The following is an 18,615-nucleotide window of genomic DNA, read 5'->3' as shown; positions in this document are numbered from 1 at the left end:
AGTTTCTTCCCAACTCCAGGCAACAAATTGCTGATTTATGTCCTGAAACGTATTTTTTAATATCCATTACAATTTTATTATCTACTATAAGTCAGTGTGGTCATCCAGATGCATATCTGCTCCTGTACCAACAGCGAGCAGAGCAATGGAAAGGGGACAAATCTGCAACGAATGGAGACTCTGCAGAAGGCTGCCAGAGCGTCTAATATTTCTGGTTTATTTGCTGAGTTTTTTAATGATACACTTAACTCGTGGAAGCAAACAGTTAACAGTAATACATTGTTGACAGAGTTCTTTGGCTACAGGATTCGTTAAGCTAAAGACTATTGAAAGATGTTATCTTTCCATTTCTTTATATCCACAAGTTCTTGAATGAGCAGAAATCAGCAGCATCCATTTATCTTCTTTGTTCTACAAAACTCGTAATTTCTGTGTCTCCCCTCCACTTAGACAGCTGTTGTGACAGATTGCAATTATATTTTTTGATTCTTCTGTACTTCTGCCCAGGGCGGTTGTGGAGTCCCCTTCTCTGGAGATTTTCCAGACTCGCCTGGATGCAGCCCTGAGGGATGTGCTCTGGGCAATCCTGCTCTAGCAGGGGAGTTGGACTAGATGATCTCTAGAGGTCCCTTCCAACTCTGAAGTTTCTGTGATTCTGTGATTCCAAACATCTGAAAACTGGACTAATCTGCAAACGGAAGCTGAACTTGGCCCAGTAAAGTAAAATTTAGGCAATACTTGGTAAAATGTGTAAACGCTTGTTCTTGGTGTCATCACAAGAACGTGTTTTGATCAAAGTACGTTCACAGCAGACTCTACTCTTCTCCCGAGGTATTTTACAGCATCAAGAATATTCAGCTGACGTGCCCCGATGAATGAATAATTTGCTCTCACCAACAGGTGAAGCTCTCTTGTACTAAGGTATCCCAGAGCACAACAGAGCAAGTTAAATGCTTTCTGGGAAAAGGTACATACTTGACTGAATAACTTGGACTGGGTTAAAGGCATCCTCCTGAGGCACACATTGTACCACAACTTTCAAGGCAGCCCTTCCACCCGCTTTGATGAATTAGACTTGGAACCAAAAAAAAATAAATATTAAAAACCCCACTAACTGTGTCAGGACAGGTATTCCAAAGGATGAAACACTGGGATTCTGGGAGCATTTCCCCTCTGAACAGTTGTCACACTGCATAAAATTTCTCCTGTCATCGACGCTAACAGTTTAAGGGTGGTAAAACAATCAAAAAGCTATATGCATTAAGACTTACGCGTGGATCCTAAGGAATCACAGAGCGGCTACACTGACATTATCACAAAAAAACAGTAATATATCCAGAGGGAAATTATAGTTCCTTATATACAATATCCTCTGTGGTAGTAGGAGTACCTATGGAAGTTCATCACCAGCCTTAATCACCCCAAATGAAGAACTGAACAGCCACTCCCAGCCTCCTGAGGCAGGTACAAACATTTGTTAACACCTAATCACCATTTCTATGAAGTTACCTATCAAGCGCTTCTTTGAAGTACTTCCTCTGCACATCAAACTGGAAGACTGTCCGCTCACAGTCAGTCGAAGCATTGTCACTGCCCCCGTGTTTCTTCAGAAACGCATCAAACCCATTCTCATCCGGGTACTTCAAACTGCCCATAAAAACCACTGGAACAAAAATCAGCAAAATTACCGAGATGACATTAATCCGTGATTCCTAATTGCAGCCATAGCAATCCTTCTTCAGCACAGCGTTACCTACAACTGACCCACAGTTCCCAGTAGAGGTTAACTGCTAAGAAGCAACAGACCATGTTATCTGCCCAATAACTAGTGTAATCTGCCTTTAGCAGAAGGCCCAAACAGACTGGAAACAACAGTGCCTTTCTAGGCATGATAAGCCTCAATCAGTCAAGAACAGCATTTTAAGATACATCTGGTCAGAAACTTCACACGCCTTCTGCACCTGTATGACTAATTCATCATTCTTTACTGGAGAGATAAAGGTCTGTAGCTCCAGCCTAGTTTATAAAGCTATAGGTAACACGCTTCCCCCATATTTAATGGATAACAAAGAATTTTAATATATGTTAATGCACAGCCTGCCAAAGGGTATGAGACACCTCCCATATTAAGAGTTCCTCGCTAAGTCAGTATTTTTATAAAATCACAAATTCATTTAACTAATGAGAATAAATTCTGGGATAGCTGAAACAGGAAATGAGACTAAAACACTGCAGAAATCCAGAGCTAGACAGCACCCATTTTTCACTGAAGCTGGAGCAGGTGAAACAGAAGCAGATACATACTATGTTCCAGGAAGTGTGCTAATCCAGGCAGATCTTCGGGATCAGAGAAGCTGCCAACGGCAATGCAGAGGGCTGCTGCAGACTAGAGAAAACACAACACTCTCAGTACAAGCTGCTTCAAGAAACACTTCGGGAAAGTGACAGAAGCATAAGATAAATCAATCCGGACAGACACAATGAAAAGAAAGACTAGTCGCAATGCCTCATCACAAAGTTTCAGAGCACAAGAAAGCGCTCTCTGTATTTTTTCACAGCCTTAAGTACACACCTGTTTTTCTGTGCAGCCTCTCTTTCTTGTCTCTTCCTTTTCAGCTAGCTCTTCTAATTCACTGTCATCAGGATCATTGAAATCCTCATTATCTCCATCATTGTCCTCACCCTCATCCCCCTCATCACAGTCCTCATCATCAAAACCTTCTCTGCCATCTTCGATCTCAGCTCCAGAGTCATCATCTTCATCACTGTCTTCTTCAGATTCATCATCGTCATCGTTGCCGTCCTCTTCCTCCTCCGAAGATAAAGCAGCTGGGGCACCATCCAAGTAATTCAAATCCGAAATCAAAAGTGCACATAAGCCATTTTGCAGCTTGATATACCTGAAAGAATAATTATTTGCAATGAATACGCTCATTTCCCAAATCTGAATTTTCAGAAGCGCAAAAATTTCTGTATTTCCTCCAACAGTTCTGTGATCTTCAACTGAGATTTCCTAATGAAACTCTAATGGTAGCTAAGAAGATGAGCACTTTCGTAGTGGGAGGTAAAAACACTCTCCTGCTATTCAACAGCTACAAAAGTAAGAAAGAAGCAATTCAAGGAAATAGCAGAAGCCCTTCTCCCCGTAAGGTCAGGGACACTGATTTGGGCTTTTCTTTCTCTCTGTGAAATATTTAAGCTACCAGCACCCACTCAGAGAAAACTTCACATGCTCAGAAGAGGCAAACTCAAACGTCAATAGCTTGTTACGCTTCTCAGGCTCTTGGAAACATATATTATGTGACAGAAATAAAATTTTCGTCTTTGCCTCTAAATAGGCCCCAGAGACTCCAGTTTATTTGATTTTATCAATGCTTTTTATTAAACGGGGTCCACAGACGTAGCAGGCAGAAAGGACAGATCTTCTCTGCAGGCTTAATAAAATAAGTGACAGTGGCTTGGTTGTGTTACTATCAAGCAGCAATATACACAGAGTTCTCTGTGTGTGTATATACACACAGAATTTTTTATATATATGTATGCGTGTGTGCATATATATATATATATATAAACAAAACCACACAAGTCCTCTATCCAGCACCATTCTACAACTTTTCAGAGGGAGGACTGCAAGCACCAACGCTCTGCACTACGAGATCTCTCAGCAGCATTTGTTTCCCATCAGATCCGGAATGGACAGTCACAGTTTGTCAGACTAGCCAGGGCATCCCGCCGGGGAGCTTGCACTGGCTCGTATGCCTGCTGCAGAAAGGAAGGAATGCTGGATCCAGAAAATACTCGATCCATCCTAAGAACGAGTGTGATATAGACAGGTGGCAATTGATACAGCGGAAAAAAAAAAAGCCAGTATAAAACAAACCCATGGCTACCTCCCGCACTCCCAGAAAAATCTGACTTATAGAGGATAGAATCACGGAATAGTTTGGATTGGAATGGACTTCTAAAGGTCATCTAATTCAACCCCCAAGTCTATAGCAGACCAGAACTTTGCAACATGGCCGCTGTTGTAATCAGGTAGCAGAAATTTCAAAGCAGATTTCCAGCTCAAGCTACACGGTAAGAAAGACTAACGAAAGGCATGTTGTGTGTTTTCCGACTCCGTGGTTCCCAAAGTTTCTCACAAGGAATTTCTCACGTTTCCTTCATGGTTATCATTATGCAATTTCAATGTTTCCCAGCAATAAAAGCATGTGTTATTATCAATATTGCGATTCAAAATATGAAGTCAGTGTAAGTTTTGTTTTTCACGAGAGCTGAGGGGCGCCTGCTGCAGCTCTGCAACCCACGGATGAGCTTGGAAACAAATTACTCTGAGTACTTCTCTCCCAGCTGAATTTCATGGGGACTTATTTGGAGGAAAGGGGTAAAGCGGGTATTGGGACAAGAGTTAAGCAGCTCTGAGACAAAGGAAAAAAAACACATTTGTTGGACTACCATGCCTATGAAAAAAGCTAAAGAGCAAATGTTTAATAGTTGTGTTAAGTTTATGAATTATGACTACCCATCCAACAGGAACTGACAGCCCTTACTGTGGGCCGGGGTGTCATAATCATTAACAGCCCCGTTTTGCTTGCTGCGGGACTGCTGAGCAGTACAAGTTTGTTCCAACCAAAAGCACAAGTGCATCTTCGCTCATTCAAATTACAGCACATAGTGCAGAACTTGCAGAAACGCTACGACTAACTGCAGGACACACAGGGAGTACCAGATCCACACTGAGGTCTGGGTACAGGGTTAATCATCCGAATAATTCTGAAAGTGGAACAGTTACGTGTGTTTGCACCGTGTACATGTCACATGACGCAGCTGCAGCATTTTTGAGCGCACAACCCAGGTCCTAAAAACACATATACTGTACACTCAGGCACTTCACCCCTGGCGAGCTCGGCGTAAGAGCCCCAGACAGGGACAGGACAGCATCACTACAGCACGTCTTCCAGCACAACCATCATCTTCACCTCTGCCTGCCTTCTTCAGGTTTTCACAGCCCATAAAGAATATTGGCTTGCCAGTGATGGACAGATAGTCATGGAAAGCAGAGACAGAATAGTGCTATTCTTCCAGAAGAATGATTTGCCATAAAGCTGTTTAGCCGGGTGTATCCAGTAGGTCTTGTTGATCCCTGCCACATACCTCCATTAAACTAATGGCGCAGACGACACTAATTTTACATTACTCATCTTCGGGCTTGTGGGTGTTACACACTAGGACACAAAACACACAGTAGCAAGGCAACAATTGAACTAAGCCGCTGTCGAACGCTATCAGATTTCGCCTCAGGACAATCTAGAACAGTATAGGAGCAGAGGCACCAACTGACATAGGTGTTCTTTACTTTTTCCATGCTTCAGTCCAATGGAAAAGGACAAGTGTAATCGATACATAAGTATCAATTAGTACGCAGAATACAGTACAAAAAAATGCAACCATCTAATGCAGAAACAGAAGTAAGTGTAGTCCAACTGCATTTTGAAGGACTGTACAGGCATTGATACAAATAAGGCTTAAATATAAAATGGAATTCCAATTCTTAAAAACACTGTTTAAACGTCCTGGATAAGTTTAAACAGAATTGTTCTCACACCAAGTTTTTTCTTATATCAATGATAATCGTTTAGCAGTTAAATAGATATGGAAATACGTATCAATTTATGGTAAACACTTAGAGAAATGTTTTAATTTCCCAAACTACCCAAAACAAGCAATACAAACCCATGAAATTCCACATATGGATTAATTTAAATAAAACATACACTTTTAGTAGAGATCACTACCCACTCATAGATCTAATGAACAAAACTAACTTGGATTATAACAATAATTTTTGTCCCAACAAGCTCACTTTTGAAAATACATTCTGCAATCTCTGTCGGAACTAACTTTCTTTTTCTATGATCACTGTGTTTGAGAAGATAAAATATAACATTTCCCACTAATTTAAGACTGATGTCACCAGATAGACACATTAAGCCCACCATGACTGGTCTGCAGTATGTATCATTGCTGATGCATGAACAGGGGAGAAAGTGTATACGCATCATCAAATCACCTGCAATTACATTTACTTAGGAGGTTTGGTACATAGTTAGCGGACACAGTTATTCTTTACTTTCAGCGACACTGAAGTTCTCCTTCCTAAGGGTAACACTTGCCTCTGCTCTGTGCACGGCTCACTTCCCACACCTAGAAATCAGTCTGAGAAGATGTGGCGCTCTGCTTCCAACTAAAAAAATCTGTTAAGCATGGAGAGCAGGATTTCTGGAAGATGTTGGTATTAGTTTATCTTATGCTATAAGCAAACACACTCTCCGCTTCTTTACACACAGAGGAGGTTCCTGACCCTCAAAATACATCGCCAGTGATGGTTTTCAATGGACTTCCCAAGTTTCATCACTGTGCTGCTTTAGGTAGTAAAGGCAGAAGTTTCCTAAGCTGACAGTCTCTGTGAACTCTGCAGGAAGACGAGCCTCCTGCAAAGTAGCATGAGTACGAACGCCGGCAGGAGAGGCAGGCAGAGACCCAGAGGACGCAGCAAGGAAGTAGGGCAAGAAGGGAAGGAGCGAGTTTCTCCCTAAGCCAATGGGCACAGTCCTCTTCACGCAGACAGCGGGGAATTTCGCTGTCAACCAATGTCACTGCAAATCCAAATTTTAGTTCCAGGCTTAAGCTTAGGCAGATTCTCCACTGGCTGCACAGATTAGACATCATGAAGAGCAAAGATAAAAAAGCATCTCTAACAAGGGCTGAATAATCTTCTGCCTAACAGAGGAGTTACAACAGCGTCCCTTCAAGAGCGACTGCCTTACAGCATCCAAAGTGCTCAGCCTCCCCTGGCCGTTCTCAGCCGAGTCTCACCGCAAGAAGGCCACGGACGCTGTGGGCTGCGCTCAGGGAAGATGATCTTTCTTAGCACTTTCAGAGCTACTACTCAGAAAAACACAAATGAAGACACAAGCAAAACAGGAGCGTAAAAGTAATTTCTGTCTCAACTCACTGACCTATTTGTGTTAAAATCTGGAAGATCATCTAAAAAAGGGAAGAGCAACAGCCTTTTTTTAAGTTGGTACCTGCCCTGTAATACTTCAACCACATTTCATACTTCAGCTTCACGCTTTTGGAACCGAACTGCCCGGACCTGGGCTGCAAACTGACCATTCAATATCGTTGTACCTCGAAAACGTAGTGTCACAGCAGAGCCTTTAACCAAGTACTGATTTTTCCTTTCCACGCAAGCCCCAAGCCCCTGACCGCACGCAAACCAGACAGCCCACCTTGGGAAGAACACGCCCGTGAACCCCCAGCCTCCGTTTTTCCCAGAGAAACCCCTGTTTTCCCCGGCCACCAAGACGAGCCCGACTTCAAGCCCCCGCGGTCGCAGCCGTGGCCGGTGTGCGGGGACAAGGGGCCGGCCGGCACCCAGCCCCGCTCCCGCACCTCCTCCCTCGGCCGGGGCTGGTTTCCCGGGGGCAGGTGGGGAAGGGAGGCCCCAGCCTGCCCTAGAGACCGCCCGGGGGCTGCCTCAGCGGCAGCCTATCGTGTCCGCCCTCCCCCCCCGATTCCGCTTTAAGCCTTCCCCGGCCAACCGCCTCCGGGGGCGGGCTGGGCGCCGCCGGCCCTCACCGGTACTGCTTGGGGTCGCTGGGGGACTTGACGATGTCGGGGTCGCCCAGGTTGGGGCCGGGCCCGAAGTCCCCGCGGTCCTCCTCATCCCCCTGAGGCGACCGGCCTCTGACGTCGCGGCCGCCCTCCCCGGCCTGCTGCCCCACCGCTAGCTCCGGGCAGCTGTAGTTGGTCGTTGCCTTGTTCCTCCCGGGCATGGCGGCGGCGATCCCGTACCACAGCGGCTGGGCAACGGCACGCCCCAGCCAGCCGCGCCCCGCCAGGCCGCGGGCCCCCGCCCGCACCGCTCGGCACCTCCGTGCGAAGGCGGCCGCGACACTGCGCATGCGCCACCGCCGCGCCGCCGCGGCCCGGCCCGCTTCCGCCGCACGAGGAAGTCGCGGTGACGGTTCGGCGACGGCTGCGGAGCGCCACCAGTCAGCGCCCGCCGCGGAGTCAGGTGGGGAAAAACGGACCAATCGCAGGCCGGCGCTTGGTCGGGGTCGGGGCTCCGATTGGTGGAGAGAATGCTGGTGGCGTGGGAGGGGTGGGGGAAACCATAGGCGGGGAGAGAGGCGGAGGGAAAGGCAGAGCCTGTCGGAAATCGGAGCGGGAGGACACAGAAATGTGAGCGAGGAGGGAAAGAGAGAGAAACAGAGCCAGGTTGCGGGAACTCCTTTATGTGCCGCCGCGGTCCGACATTTATGCCCGCCTGCCTTCCTAGCTGCCCCCCCCGCTCTTGCGTTGGAACAGTCCAAACGCCGGTTGGTGGAAATCACCCTCCTTCTCTCATTTCCTTCCACTATTGGTCCAAGTAGCTGTCGCTCACTCCTGACAGGACCAATCAGCTCGTGCAAGATGCCGGAAGAAGGGTGTGGCGCGCAGTCCCCCCAGCTCAGGGCGGGGCGGCGGGCGGTCCCTCACGGCGGGAGGGAGCGCGGTCCGGGGCCTGGCTCCGGGCCTCCGTCCCCAGCCCCGAGCCAAAAGCGCCGAACTCGAGACCGAGACTTGGCACGAAGAAACGGGATGGCGGCCATCGGCCTCCCTCAGCGGTCACTGGAGAAGCCAAACGCTAACCGCATTGAATCTGTTTAAAGAAACGTGGCTGTTCTTAGGGTTCAAAACGCCTGACCGCACGGTTGATCCGATAGCAAAACTAGCTTTTATCAGGTGTTTTTCAACACTTAAGTGAGCTAGACTTGAGTTTGCAGTTTTATTTCAACCAGCAGTGCCACCGGTCTTTTGACAGGTCCAGTACATGCTTATTGTTGACTTCTCATTTTGCTGATTTGTTTTTCTTCCCCTAATGGTATCCTTAATAGCTTAAAGTATGTACCCATGACACTGAAAAGACTGCGTTTGTTCTTGATATGGCATAGTCTTTGCAGTCCAGTAGGTCTCCATGTATTCCAATCTATGAATATACTTTTTCCCCCCTGTGAAACCACAGTGCTGGTGTAGCAATTTCAAGTCTTGTCAACAGGAATGATGCTTTTCCTCTTGTCTTAAATCTCTTTGAAGCTGGCGTTTCCAAATAGCATGCCAAGATCCTTGTAACGCTTTGAGAGCTGTTGGGAAGCTTGCCATTGCATTTATCACATCCTTTTTGCATTGTTTCATATTTGCTCTGTTTTCTGCTATTCCTGTAATACCAGTTATTGTGTGTGTGTAAGTCTATGTGACTGCAAGAGATGATGAAAGCAAAGTTAAGGAGTCAGAGGCTAATACAAATGAGGGGGCGCTAGCTGAGATACAGAGACGATAATTTGGGCTGGGTGCCTAGGAAGATAATTTAGAGTGGATGTCTACCCAATACTTTAGTGCTTTATTTCTCCACAAGATGGAAGCCAAGACCCATGCCTAACCCAAAGCCTCCTGTATGGCTTTTACTGGAGAACGGCGCACTCAGTGCTGTATCGTACAAGCAATAGAGAAAAGCTTGCAAAGAACAATCGCTTCTTCCCTTCACATTCTAGTACCCCTTTTTTTAATCTTGTAGCCATACTGTTTTTTCAACACTACTACCCTGGGACACTGCCAGTCAAACGGAAGGCTCTATACAAGACCCCATGAAGCATTTTGGGTTTGTCTTCAGGGCAAGCAAGTCTCTTATTTCCCTTGCCTTGACAAATTACTGTCTTGCATTCTGCCATTACCTCTTACAAGTTAATGCAAGTAACAATTACTGACTTTCCGACGATACTGAAATCAGCTGCATGCCACTGAAGGCAAAAGGCTTTCTCTGTATTCATTCACGGCTTTTAATGCAAATGTAAGATGATGAGATACATATACATTAAAGGAGATATGTTTGTGTCAGTTGCCTGTGATGATTTTATTTCTTACTTGAAATAAACTCCGCAGGATTTGTGCACTAGGTTTCTCCATGTATGCAGCACAGGGCAGGGCAGAATTCCTGCCTGTCTGTTCCAGTTCTTCAGACTATACTGCCATGTAGCTACTTGCTGGCTTGTGCTGTAAAAAAAATTTTTTTTTTTTTACCCGTCCTTGCTTGAGGGACCTGGAATGTAGTTGTATTCTTAAAAAAAATACATCTGACTTGATTGGAACACAATGAAACACAATTATATATTGGGTAGAAAAGGGATAGGTCTTTTTCGCTAGGGAAAAAAAAAAGTAAAACAAAGGAATTGAAATTCTGTGTCTGCTGAATCCATTTTCTTTTACCATTGGGTTGCTGAGCTGAAAAAAATCACCATTTGCATTGAGGTACTCCATTGTACTTGCACAGCTCAAAATCATCGCTCGCTGTTGTGGCAGTTTTTATTTCTTTTTGCTAGTTAACACAAGTTGCCCTAAAACCTACTTCTGCTACATTAAAACACTGCACTGCGCATTCATTGGCCAAATAATCCTTCTTTTCACTTTGTTTTAAATCTCCGTAGTGATTCCAGGTTGCTGGGCTCAAGGATCATCACCTTGTCAAAAAAGATCAATGTAGTTTAATGTATTTTAAAAGCTTTAAAAAGATACCCTCTTTATACATGCCCACGATTGCCTAACACACTAGTAACGAAGCTCCCACAAGGTCTCTGGCCACACCCGGTGACTATATTTCTCTTTATTTTGCAGTTTCAGGGGTTTAGATACAATAACCACATTCCACAAATCACACTTCCAGTACGAATCACACACACACCCAAAATACGTCACAGTAAAGATTTCTGAAAGCAACATAGAAACAAACGAAGGGATCAAGCCTTCGCCACGATGAGCTCAAACTACATCAACGTAGTTGCATTTTTCTCCAGAGTATTGTGCTTTTTTCTCAGAACTATTACACCTCGAGACAGAACGAAATTACAAAGGCATTTGCCAGTGTCATGATCCAGCAAATTACAGTGCAGCGGGCAGATACTCGACTCCAGTTTCTGACATCAGAAAGTCTCCTGGGTCAGAGGAGTTCATAGGCCTAAAGTAAAGCCATAAAACTTCTCGGAATTTTCACCTTAAGACAGCAAACTCTCCAGATCCACCTAATTTACGCTTTCAGACACAATTTGCAATCCCTGTTTGGAGCTGGGATGCGCAAACAAGTGTATGATCATAAAGGCAAACAGTGTATGTCATTTCACAGATTCACAAAAGCCGTTCCTCCATACATTTCAGAGAAGTACAAGCTCTGCGTGTGGCTAAGGCACACGGAGTTCTGCACACAGATGTAGAAGTTTTGTCATTTTAGAGATGTTGGAAGTATAAGAATATTTTATATGTTAGGTATTAAAAATTGTTCCTCCCTTCAGAGAATGATGCAACAAAACATCTATAGGGTAACTCTAACGGGACATCTTTGCCACTTTTCATTTGCAGTTATGTTTTATTAATCAATCTTCCTGTTTTTTAAGTTATACTTTGTGGTTGAATCTGAAACCAGAAAAACCACCCCCACGCACGCACCTATCCAGCACAAAATTAAAAAAAAAAATCAACAACAAAATGCAGAAAGAAAATCTAGTAATCTTGGCACTAATATTTTCCAGCACTCACATTTTGGCTCCTGGTATTTTTATCTTTCTGAGACAGTGCTCTTCCAAGTGTTACATGTCAGATTTTGCCTCCCAACTAAGCATGCAGCAGCCAGTTCCTCCTTTCCTCCGTCCTGCAACAAATCCACCGTCAAGCAGTCAATCAGAGTAGATCCAAACCTGGAGAGATAAAACTATGGGACACAGGGGAGGAAAAGCTGGTGGAGAGTAGGCTCTTGTGCTTCCAGGAAGAAAGGATTTGGGATAGCAACACCCCCAGCACCCCGCACGCTGATGCTGGTGGTGGCGGAGAAGGCAAGGCCAAGGGCAGCCCCTGGAAGGGCTCTTCTCCTGCACACAGCACCCACCAAAAGGTATGGCTGCAAGGCGGCCTCCTCCTTCTCCTCCTCCTCTTCCTGCCCCCCTGCCTGGCAGCTTTGATTCCTCCAGGTGCTCTTCGTCAATTCAGAGGTTTGACACAAAACCCGCCTCACCTTCCCACTCCGCTCTCTGGAGGACCTCCAGCTGTCAGGCAGAAACGCACTGCTTTCTGCTCCATCGTACAGGAAAACCAAGGTCCATGCTAGAGGATGGCAACTAGAGGTGACTCATAATATCTGGGGACTGATTTTTTTTTTTAATGTTAAAAAAAAAAGCATATTCTTGCTTTAAAAGAGATTTTTTTCCCCTCATACCTGATCCCTTCTAATTGGTTTTTATGTTTCCTGCTGTTCTTGACCAAAAAACCCTTTTTCTGCAGTACAGGAATTTATAATTAAAAATGCAACATTCTCTGCGGAAACAACATTTGCAACACTATACAATTCTTTTTCTTCAGTGTAACTCACATTAACACTAGGTGCACTTACAATATTTATTCAGATTTTTGTTTTTTTAAATTATTGGATGAGGAAATATATAATATTAACACTCCAGCACATTAAACAAACATACCAGTTTCCTACAACAGAGACTTCTGCCTTTGGACTACATGATAATGCACCACCACAAATGAAAAGATAAAATTTCGTCAGGAAAGGAGGAGGACACTTCTCAGCGAGAAAGGTCACTAGCACGAGCAGTTCTGCTGCGAAGGGGGAGGGTTGTCTGTGAGTCGCATGCTCCTTCCCGAGGTGCCCCTGGAAGGGTCCGATTCTATACTCTCCGACATCTTCTCACAGATTATATCCACCAGGCGCTCAAACACTTGCCTTACATTGATGTTTTCTTTGGCACTAGCTTCAAAATAGTCAAAACCTGTGAAAAAAGTAGGAAAAAAAATTAAAATTGATAGAGGCTGATGATAATGGAGATGGTTTTTAAAATACTAACCATTTTTTCGGAATTCACCTTAGTAAAACAAGACACTGGACAATTATTAAGGTCGGTTGATTCCTACAATCTCAGAACACTGAGCAGAAATACTTCTAAAATTTATCAAGCATCAGTAAGAGTCAGAGGGATACACGTCACCTGGGTAAACTCATCTGCAGATGATACAGATCTGAATAAACCCAGGATGAGGGAGTCAGATTCTCCCCTTACATCAGTGACGATCCCCTGGGCTGGAGACATGCCACCAACCAGCGATGCCCAGAGGGTCCCTCCTGGGACGGGGCTGGCTCACTACCAACCACTGCTGCAGCCTGGCGGGAGCAGAGAAGCAAGATCCCGGCTGTATTCCTCCTGCTGACCAACTTCTGCACTTGTGAGCAAGATGCTCCATGTCTTTGGTCTTGTTTTTTTTCCCCATTCTTTGTCTGTTTAGACAGAAAGCTCTTCAGGGTGATTAACACGCCTGGTCTGACAAGCACCGCTCAGCATTGCTGAATTACAAATAATGTTGTGTGCCTCCTACAGAGGAATTTCAGCGGCCGGTCCTGCATCAGAGGGGCGTTCTGTCTGCCCCGCTTGCTGTCTTTTTGATGGTGATTAAAAATTTATATAAAAGGCACACAAAATCAGAGAACTGAACTTAGATATTTGTCAGTCCCACATCGGTTTAGCTTCTGCTGTGGCATAATCTGTTTTAGTGTAGCTCACATTCAGGCCAACAACAATTTCTTAATCTGATTAAGAAATTATTTCATTGATGTTAATGTCACTATACAAACTTAGACAAACACACTGAAGGATAACCTTTATGTGAATCATTATGATGAAAGCTAGCAGTTTAAGCAGTCAACAGTCAATTAAAAAGATTCCTCCCACCTAACGCGCCACGTAATTTCAGATCATACTGTACACATTAGCACAGTTAAGATAAGGAAAAAATGACTGATAATAGAAGATACATTTTTCGGACAGGCCAGGGGCAGAGCTGGGGATTCTTCAGCAGAACAGTTTCCTACTGATGGAGTCGGTTGCTGTGGTAATGCTGTGTGCGTTTGGCAGTGTCCCATACCTAAAGAATTCGGATTCTAGATGCCGAGTTTGTCTTTAAACAAACATGAATTTTTTGGAGAGAAAAAAACATGAGAAGTCCAAATAGGAGTGTGAGTTCCAGTAAAACCCTCTACTTGCTGTTACATTGTTCCTGACAAATTTTCAATTACTAACAGTGTAATTACTCTTGGAAAATATGTGGGCACACATATATTCAGAACGGTTTTGAGAGTCTGCAAGCCAGGAACCGAGTTTATTCACCTTCATTTTTTCAAAAGCAAATTAAATTCTGATGTGTAAAAAAAGAGCCCGTAACTGATTTTGCAAACTAACCATGTCTTCGTTTGCTTTGCTAGTCTTACATGTAAAGAATTATTATTACAATAATAATAAAGATGGGAAATTAGAGGGTTTAGTTTGGTATCTGCTCATCATTTGCTTATGAAGGCAGTGCCTCAGGGCTCCAGTCATGAATGGGACCCCTTTGTGCTTAGCGTATGTCGAATTTATTCTAGAAGGCTCTAAACCTGTGGGCCTTTGCAGATGTGATTTTTTTTTTGTTTGGGTTTTTTTTTGTTTTTTTTTTTTGTTTTTTTGTTTTGTTTTTTTTTCATGTGAAACATAAAAAAATAATCTGATTGCTCTTAACTCTTTGGAAGAGTGACCATCTTTTTGTTTATATCACAGGTCCCTATCACAAAGCCACACTTTATACCCACCTATGAGCAGGGTTTCTATACCTTCCCTTCATTAAAAAAAACAAAACAAAACCCCCAACTAATAAATACTCATCATCTAAGATTTTACCATAACTGGCAATTTGATCAAGGTCATACTTTAAACTACCACAATGTATTGGAACTCCAGTACCCCCAGTTTAACAATATATTATGCACCTCCAGTTACTGCTTAAGAATTGAGGACAACATCGGATTTTATAAATTGGGGATGATGGTGATTCCTTTGGGTCTGGTAAGAATCTCTAGTTTTACAAGCTAAAGAAATACTTCCATTATGCCGATTCTTTAAGAGAAAACAACAGTATAGTTAAATCTTAACACAGAAGCCCTGATTCTGTATTAAAAAGCTCATATATGCTATGATATATAACAAAAAATGATAAATAAATAAGAAATTAGGATAAGTTTATTTTGCTGTTCATTCTTAAATTGTCCTTGGAATCACAGCTTCCTCTCAACGGAACTGTTTTGCTTTCTCTATCCCACATCAATAACATAATGTCATTTCCCTACCTGGATAGAGAAGCCTGATACATTTCTAAAATATATTTTTCTCAACTCCACAGTTCTGATGTATAAACATCTTTTTTCATTGTTTAGTTGGAAAAAAAAAAGTTTCTTCTACAAAAAAAGTTCAATGTTTGTATTCTGAAAATGACTATATGGTACTTGGAGACCTGGAGACAGAACTGTGTTTATGAAAAAAATTCCTCTTTTCATTCCGCTGAGCTAATAAAAGCTATTCTCTCCAGACAAACTTTTATCTTCCATACATCCTTAGATATTGGCTTTACAGACACAGCAACGCTACAAGAAGGTAGTATTCAGCACTAAGCAAGTAAAATATTGACATGGAATATATTGCGCTTCTTAGTTGTGATACCATTATTAAAGTATCACTGCTGGAAGGACTTTTTATCTTACAAATTAAAAGGAGCACAGTATAAAGACACAGAGGAAAAGGAGTAGAAAGAAAAGCTTTGGCATGTACCTAGTTGATCCGCCAGAAGTTTCCCCTTCTCCACAGGAACAATTCTTTCATCCTCCATGTCACATTTGTTTCCGACCAGGATCACCTGTGCGTTGTCCCAGGAGTAAGTCTTGATTTGTGTGGCCCTACAGCAGGTCAAAAGAAGATTGTTACGTTCCACCAGCTGTGCCAAATTACCATCATATGTTAAGCATGAAAACAAGTACCATTAATGACCACATCAACATCTCAAGGCTGTATGTTGGTTAAAAGACAAATGACCAAGCTTACACATAAAGCAAGAGCACAGACTATGTAATTTATAGCACCATTCTATTTTACTACTCCTTAACTTTGTGTGACAATAAAGTTTCTTGTTAAGACTTTGCAAGTGTTTTAAAGATCCTGAGATCTTAAAGATCCAGACAAAATGCCAAATTGAATAATTTTTGAAGTCTAGGGACAAAAAAAAGCATTCTTCTAAAGCTTATTCTCCTCCAGCTGTTATCTGTCAGAGGAACAACAGTCAATTATACCTCTTAAGTATATTGTCCCTATAGAGAAAGCCATACAATAGATACACATCTCATGCTAGATTTACAACTTCTTAGAAAACACATAACAACAACGATGCAGAGCAAACAAAAAAGATGCTCATTTACTGCAGAGTTTTAGTCACACCATAAGAAATTGTATTTTGAGAGTCAAACAGATGGAAGCATTAAGTCATTTTTCCTTGAACAGGAAAACTGGTTCATGGAGACTGAAAATTGCATAGAAACGTGGGAACCCAAGCTAAAGAGAAACACAAATTTAGCGAATCGGGAAGATATGGGAGGCTCTGTGAGCTAATATTTGAACCCAGCAGGATTAAGTGATACCTAAGGCAGGAAACAGCAGATGCAATCACAGATAAATGCCAGCTTCAGTGACAGTGGGACCAAGCGCATGGGAGCTTAAGCATGAACCTCTAAAGCTCTCTGTGGCTCATGTTGAAACTGGAGTGGAGCTAGCTGTGCACCCCAGGAGTCTGACCTTCCATTTGCCCTCTTTACAGTTTTTCTGTGACAAAAAAAAAAAAATAATAAATTTTTCTCTGCTGTTTATCCTGAGGGACCAGTCCTTTCCCACCGTTCTGGGTGAGGTGTCACAGAGCGAGCAGCAGAGCAGTATTAGCTTGGTACCATTCATTTTCAATCATTTTTTCAGACCGGCCCAACTTATTTTATCTTCACCAAGTCAGCTCTATCTTTTAAGACTCCCTCCTTCCCAAAGGTAATTAGGCTGCTCTGCCAGAAGCGATACACTCCTTCCCTCCTCCAGTCCCTGACTCACCTTCCCACTCTTTGCCCCTTCTCGCCACCCCTCCATACAGGACACTACAGGTTCAGGCAAACCTGCCATTTCTCCCAGGAGAGCCAGAAGTCCCCTCAGATTTTCACTTCTGTTTAGTTTGCCTGAAATCCCTTAACAATAAAGCACTTGAATCCTTCTCTTCTGAATTAGCAGCAGCCTCCAGCTCTGATCTACTAATGATAATTTTTAATTAGTTTGAGTTGCTTACTTGCCTTTTCCGTGGAAGGCAGCCAGTCACGTTACTCCACAGCTGTCTATGAAAAAGGGGGTCATCTCACTGTGCTACCTGCCTTTAAGCAGCAGCCCGTTTGGATCGCACTGGAAAACATAAACCTAAACCAAGCGCACTGCACAAGCCCAGACTCATACTGCAACACATAAAAAACCCTGAAGACTTTGTGCAGTGAAACCTTTTACTCTTCTTAGTGTCCTCCTGGAAAGGCACTCACTCCAGTCCCAGTTCTGGCTCCTCCACTCCCACCCTTTTGAGTGCCTCCATGTAGACAGGCCCTGTGAGAGCTGGTATGAGTCTGAGATGATTTTATGCAGTTCTTTGGGGTTTCTCAAGTCTCATCACAGAAGGGGGTGACCTCAAAAATCAACCAAAAGCCCAGGAAGATGAAATCTCCCCAGTCTCCCTCCATAAGCAATAGAGAGAAAGAAAGTCTTTCCAAATTAAATTTAAAACACCTACAACCAGGTGTCTCTTCTGACTCCCAGTCCTCTCTCTGGATTCACATCAGCCCCTGGGGGGTCGTATGGGGACACACTGCCAAATCTTAGCTACTTAAACAGAATTACTTAGAAAACGAAAAAGAAGAAAAAAGCATGAGCGATCTTCCACAGAAAGTCATCCTTCTTCTTGTTTTGTACAAGCTAGTGAAAAACCTTTCTCGCAGAACACTGATACCTACATTTATTAGGAATAAAAAACAAGCAAACAAAAAAAGTCTATGAAGAATGCGTAAAAGAAACCCTGATCCCCATAAAAAAAGAAAGGCAGCAAGTTTCCAGAAGCTTTTGGAAAGGTAAATAAATGAATAAATAAAATAAAAAGGCCTGTGCAATTGAGATGTTTCAACAGGGCAGTCCAACATACACACTGGGGAAAAACATATTTCTGTGACACAATAACAATGCTGTGCCTTATTTGTGCTGAATTCCCCAAATTAACAATAAAGCATGGTTTTTATGCTTCACACTTTGAAGAAAAATAGTCTCAGGTTCACAGTTACATGGATATATCAACAACCTAATTTGGAGATCAGCCTTAAAGATAAATAAAGCTGATGACTTGTGAACCCAGCTGTAACTTAAATCTAAGTTAAATTTAACCAATTATTTTCTTCCCTTCTGTGAAATTGTCTAGATTATCCAAAGCAGAGTTTCCATAATATTTTCTATTTACTTTACAGTATCAAATGCCAAGTATATTCTGGTTTCAGTACAGTTTCAATGAGGTATAAACTCACTGATTTATCTACATACAAAACTATCGAGCCAATGTCAAATAGTAACTGTCAAAGGAGCCTACTAAAAAAAAAATAAAAATCTAGAA

General features: G+C 43.1%; 2 protein-coding genes across 6 annotated transcripts in view; both read right to left on the bottom strand.

Annotated features, from left to right (window-relative positions):
* The window catches only part of NRDC (nardilysin convertase), a 29,917-nt gene extending 21,903 nt beyond the window's left edge, over window positions 1-8,014 (bottom strand). The window contains exons 1-4 of the mRNA XM_063343097.1: window positions 7,642-8,014; window positions 2,573-2,900; window positions 2,305-2,386; window positions 1,510-1,663 (exon numbers count right to left, since the gene is read on the bottom strand). Of these exons, the coding sequence (XP_063199167.1) occupies window positions 1,510-1,663; window positions 2,305-2,386; window positions 2,573-2,900; window positions 7,642-7,967 (890 nt within the window). The 5' untranslated portion in view covers window positions 7,968-8,014. The remainder of the gene's footprint in view (window positions 1-1,509; window positions 1,664-2,304; window positions 2,387-2,572; window positions 2,901-7,641) is intronic.
* A 2,658-nt stretch (window positions 8,015-10,672) lies between these two features.
* RAB3B (RAB3B, member RAS oncogene family) overlaps window positions 10,673-18,615 on the bottom strand; it is a 58,121-nt gene continuing 50,178 nt past the window's right edge. For all 5 annotated transcript variants that reach the window (XM_063343965.1, XM_063343964.1, XM_063343968.1 and 2 more), the window contains 2 exons: window positions 15,723-15,847; window positions 10,673-12,863 (listed from right to left, as the gene is read on the bottom strand). In XM_063343965.1, the coding sequence (XP_063200035.1) occupies window positions 12,676-12,863; window positions 15,723-15,847 (313 nt within the window). In that variant the 3' untranslated portion in view covers window positions 10,673-12,675. The remainder of the gene's footprint in view (window positions 12,864-15,722; window positions 15,848-18,615) is intronic.

The sequence above is a fragment of the Chroicocephalus ridibundus genome, chromosome 8 (assembly GCF_963924245.1).
Source record: "Chroicocephalus ridibundus chromosome 8, bChrRid1.1, whole genome shotgun sequence".
Lineage (NCBI taxonomy): Eukaryota > Metazoa > Chordata > Aves > Charadriiformes > Laridae > Chroicocephalus > Chroicocephalus ridibundus.
Note: the sequence above shows the minus strand (reverse complement) of the source record. Positions and strands in the feature narration are given on the sequence as shown.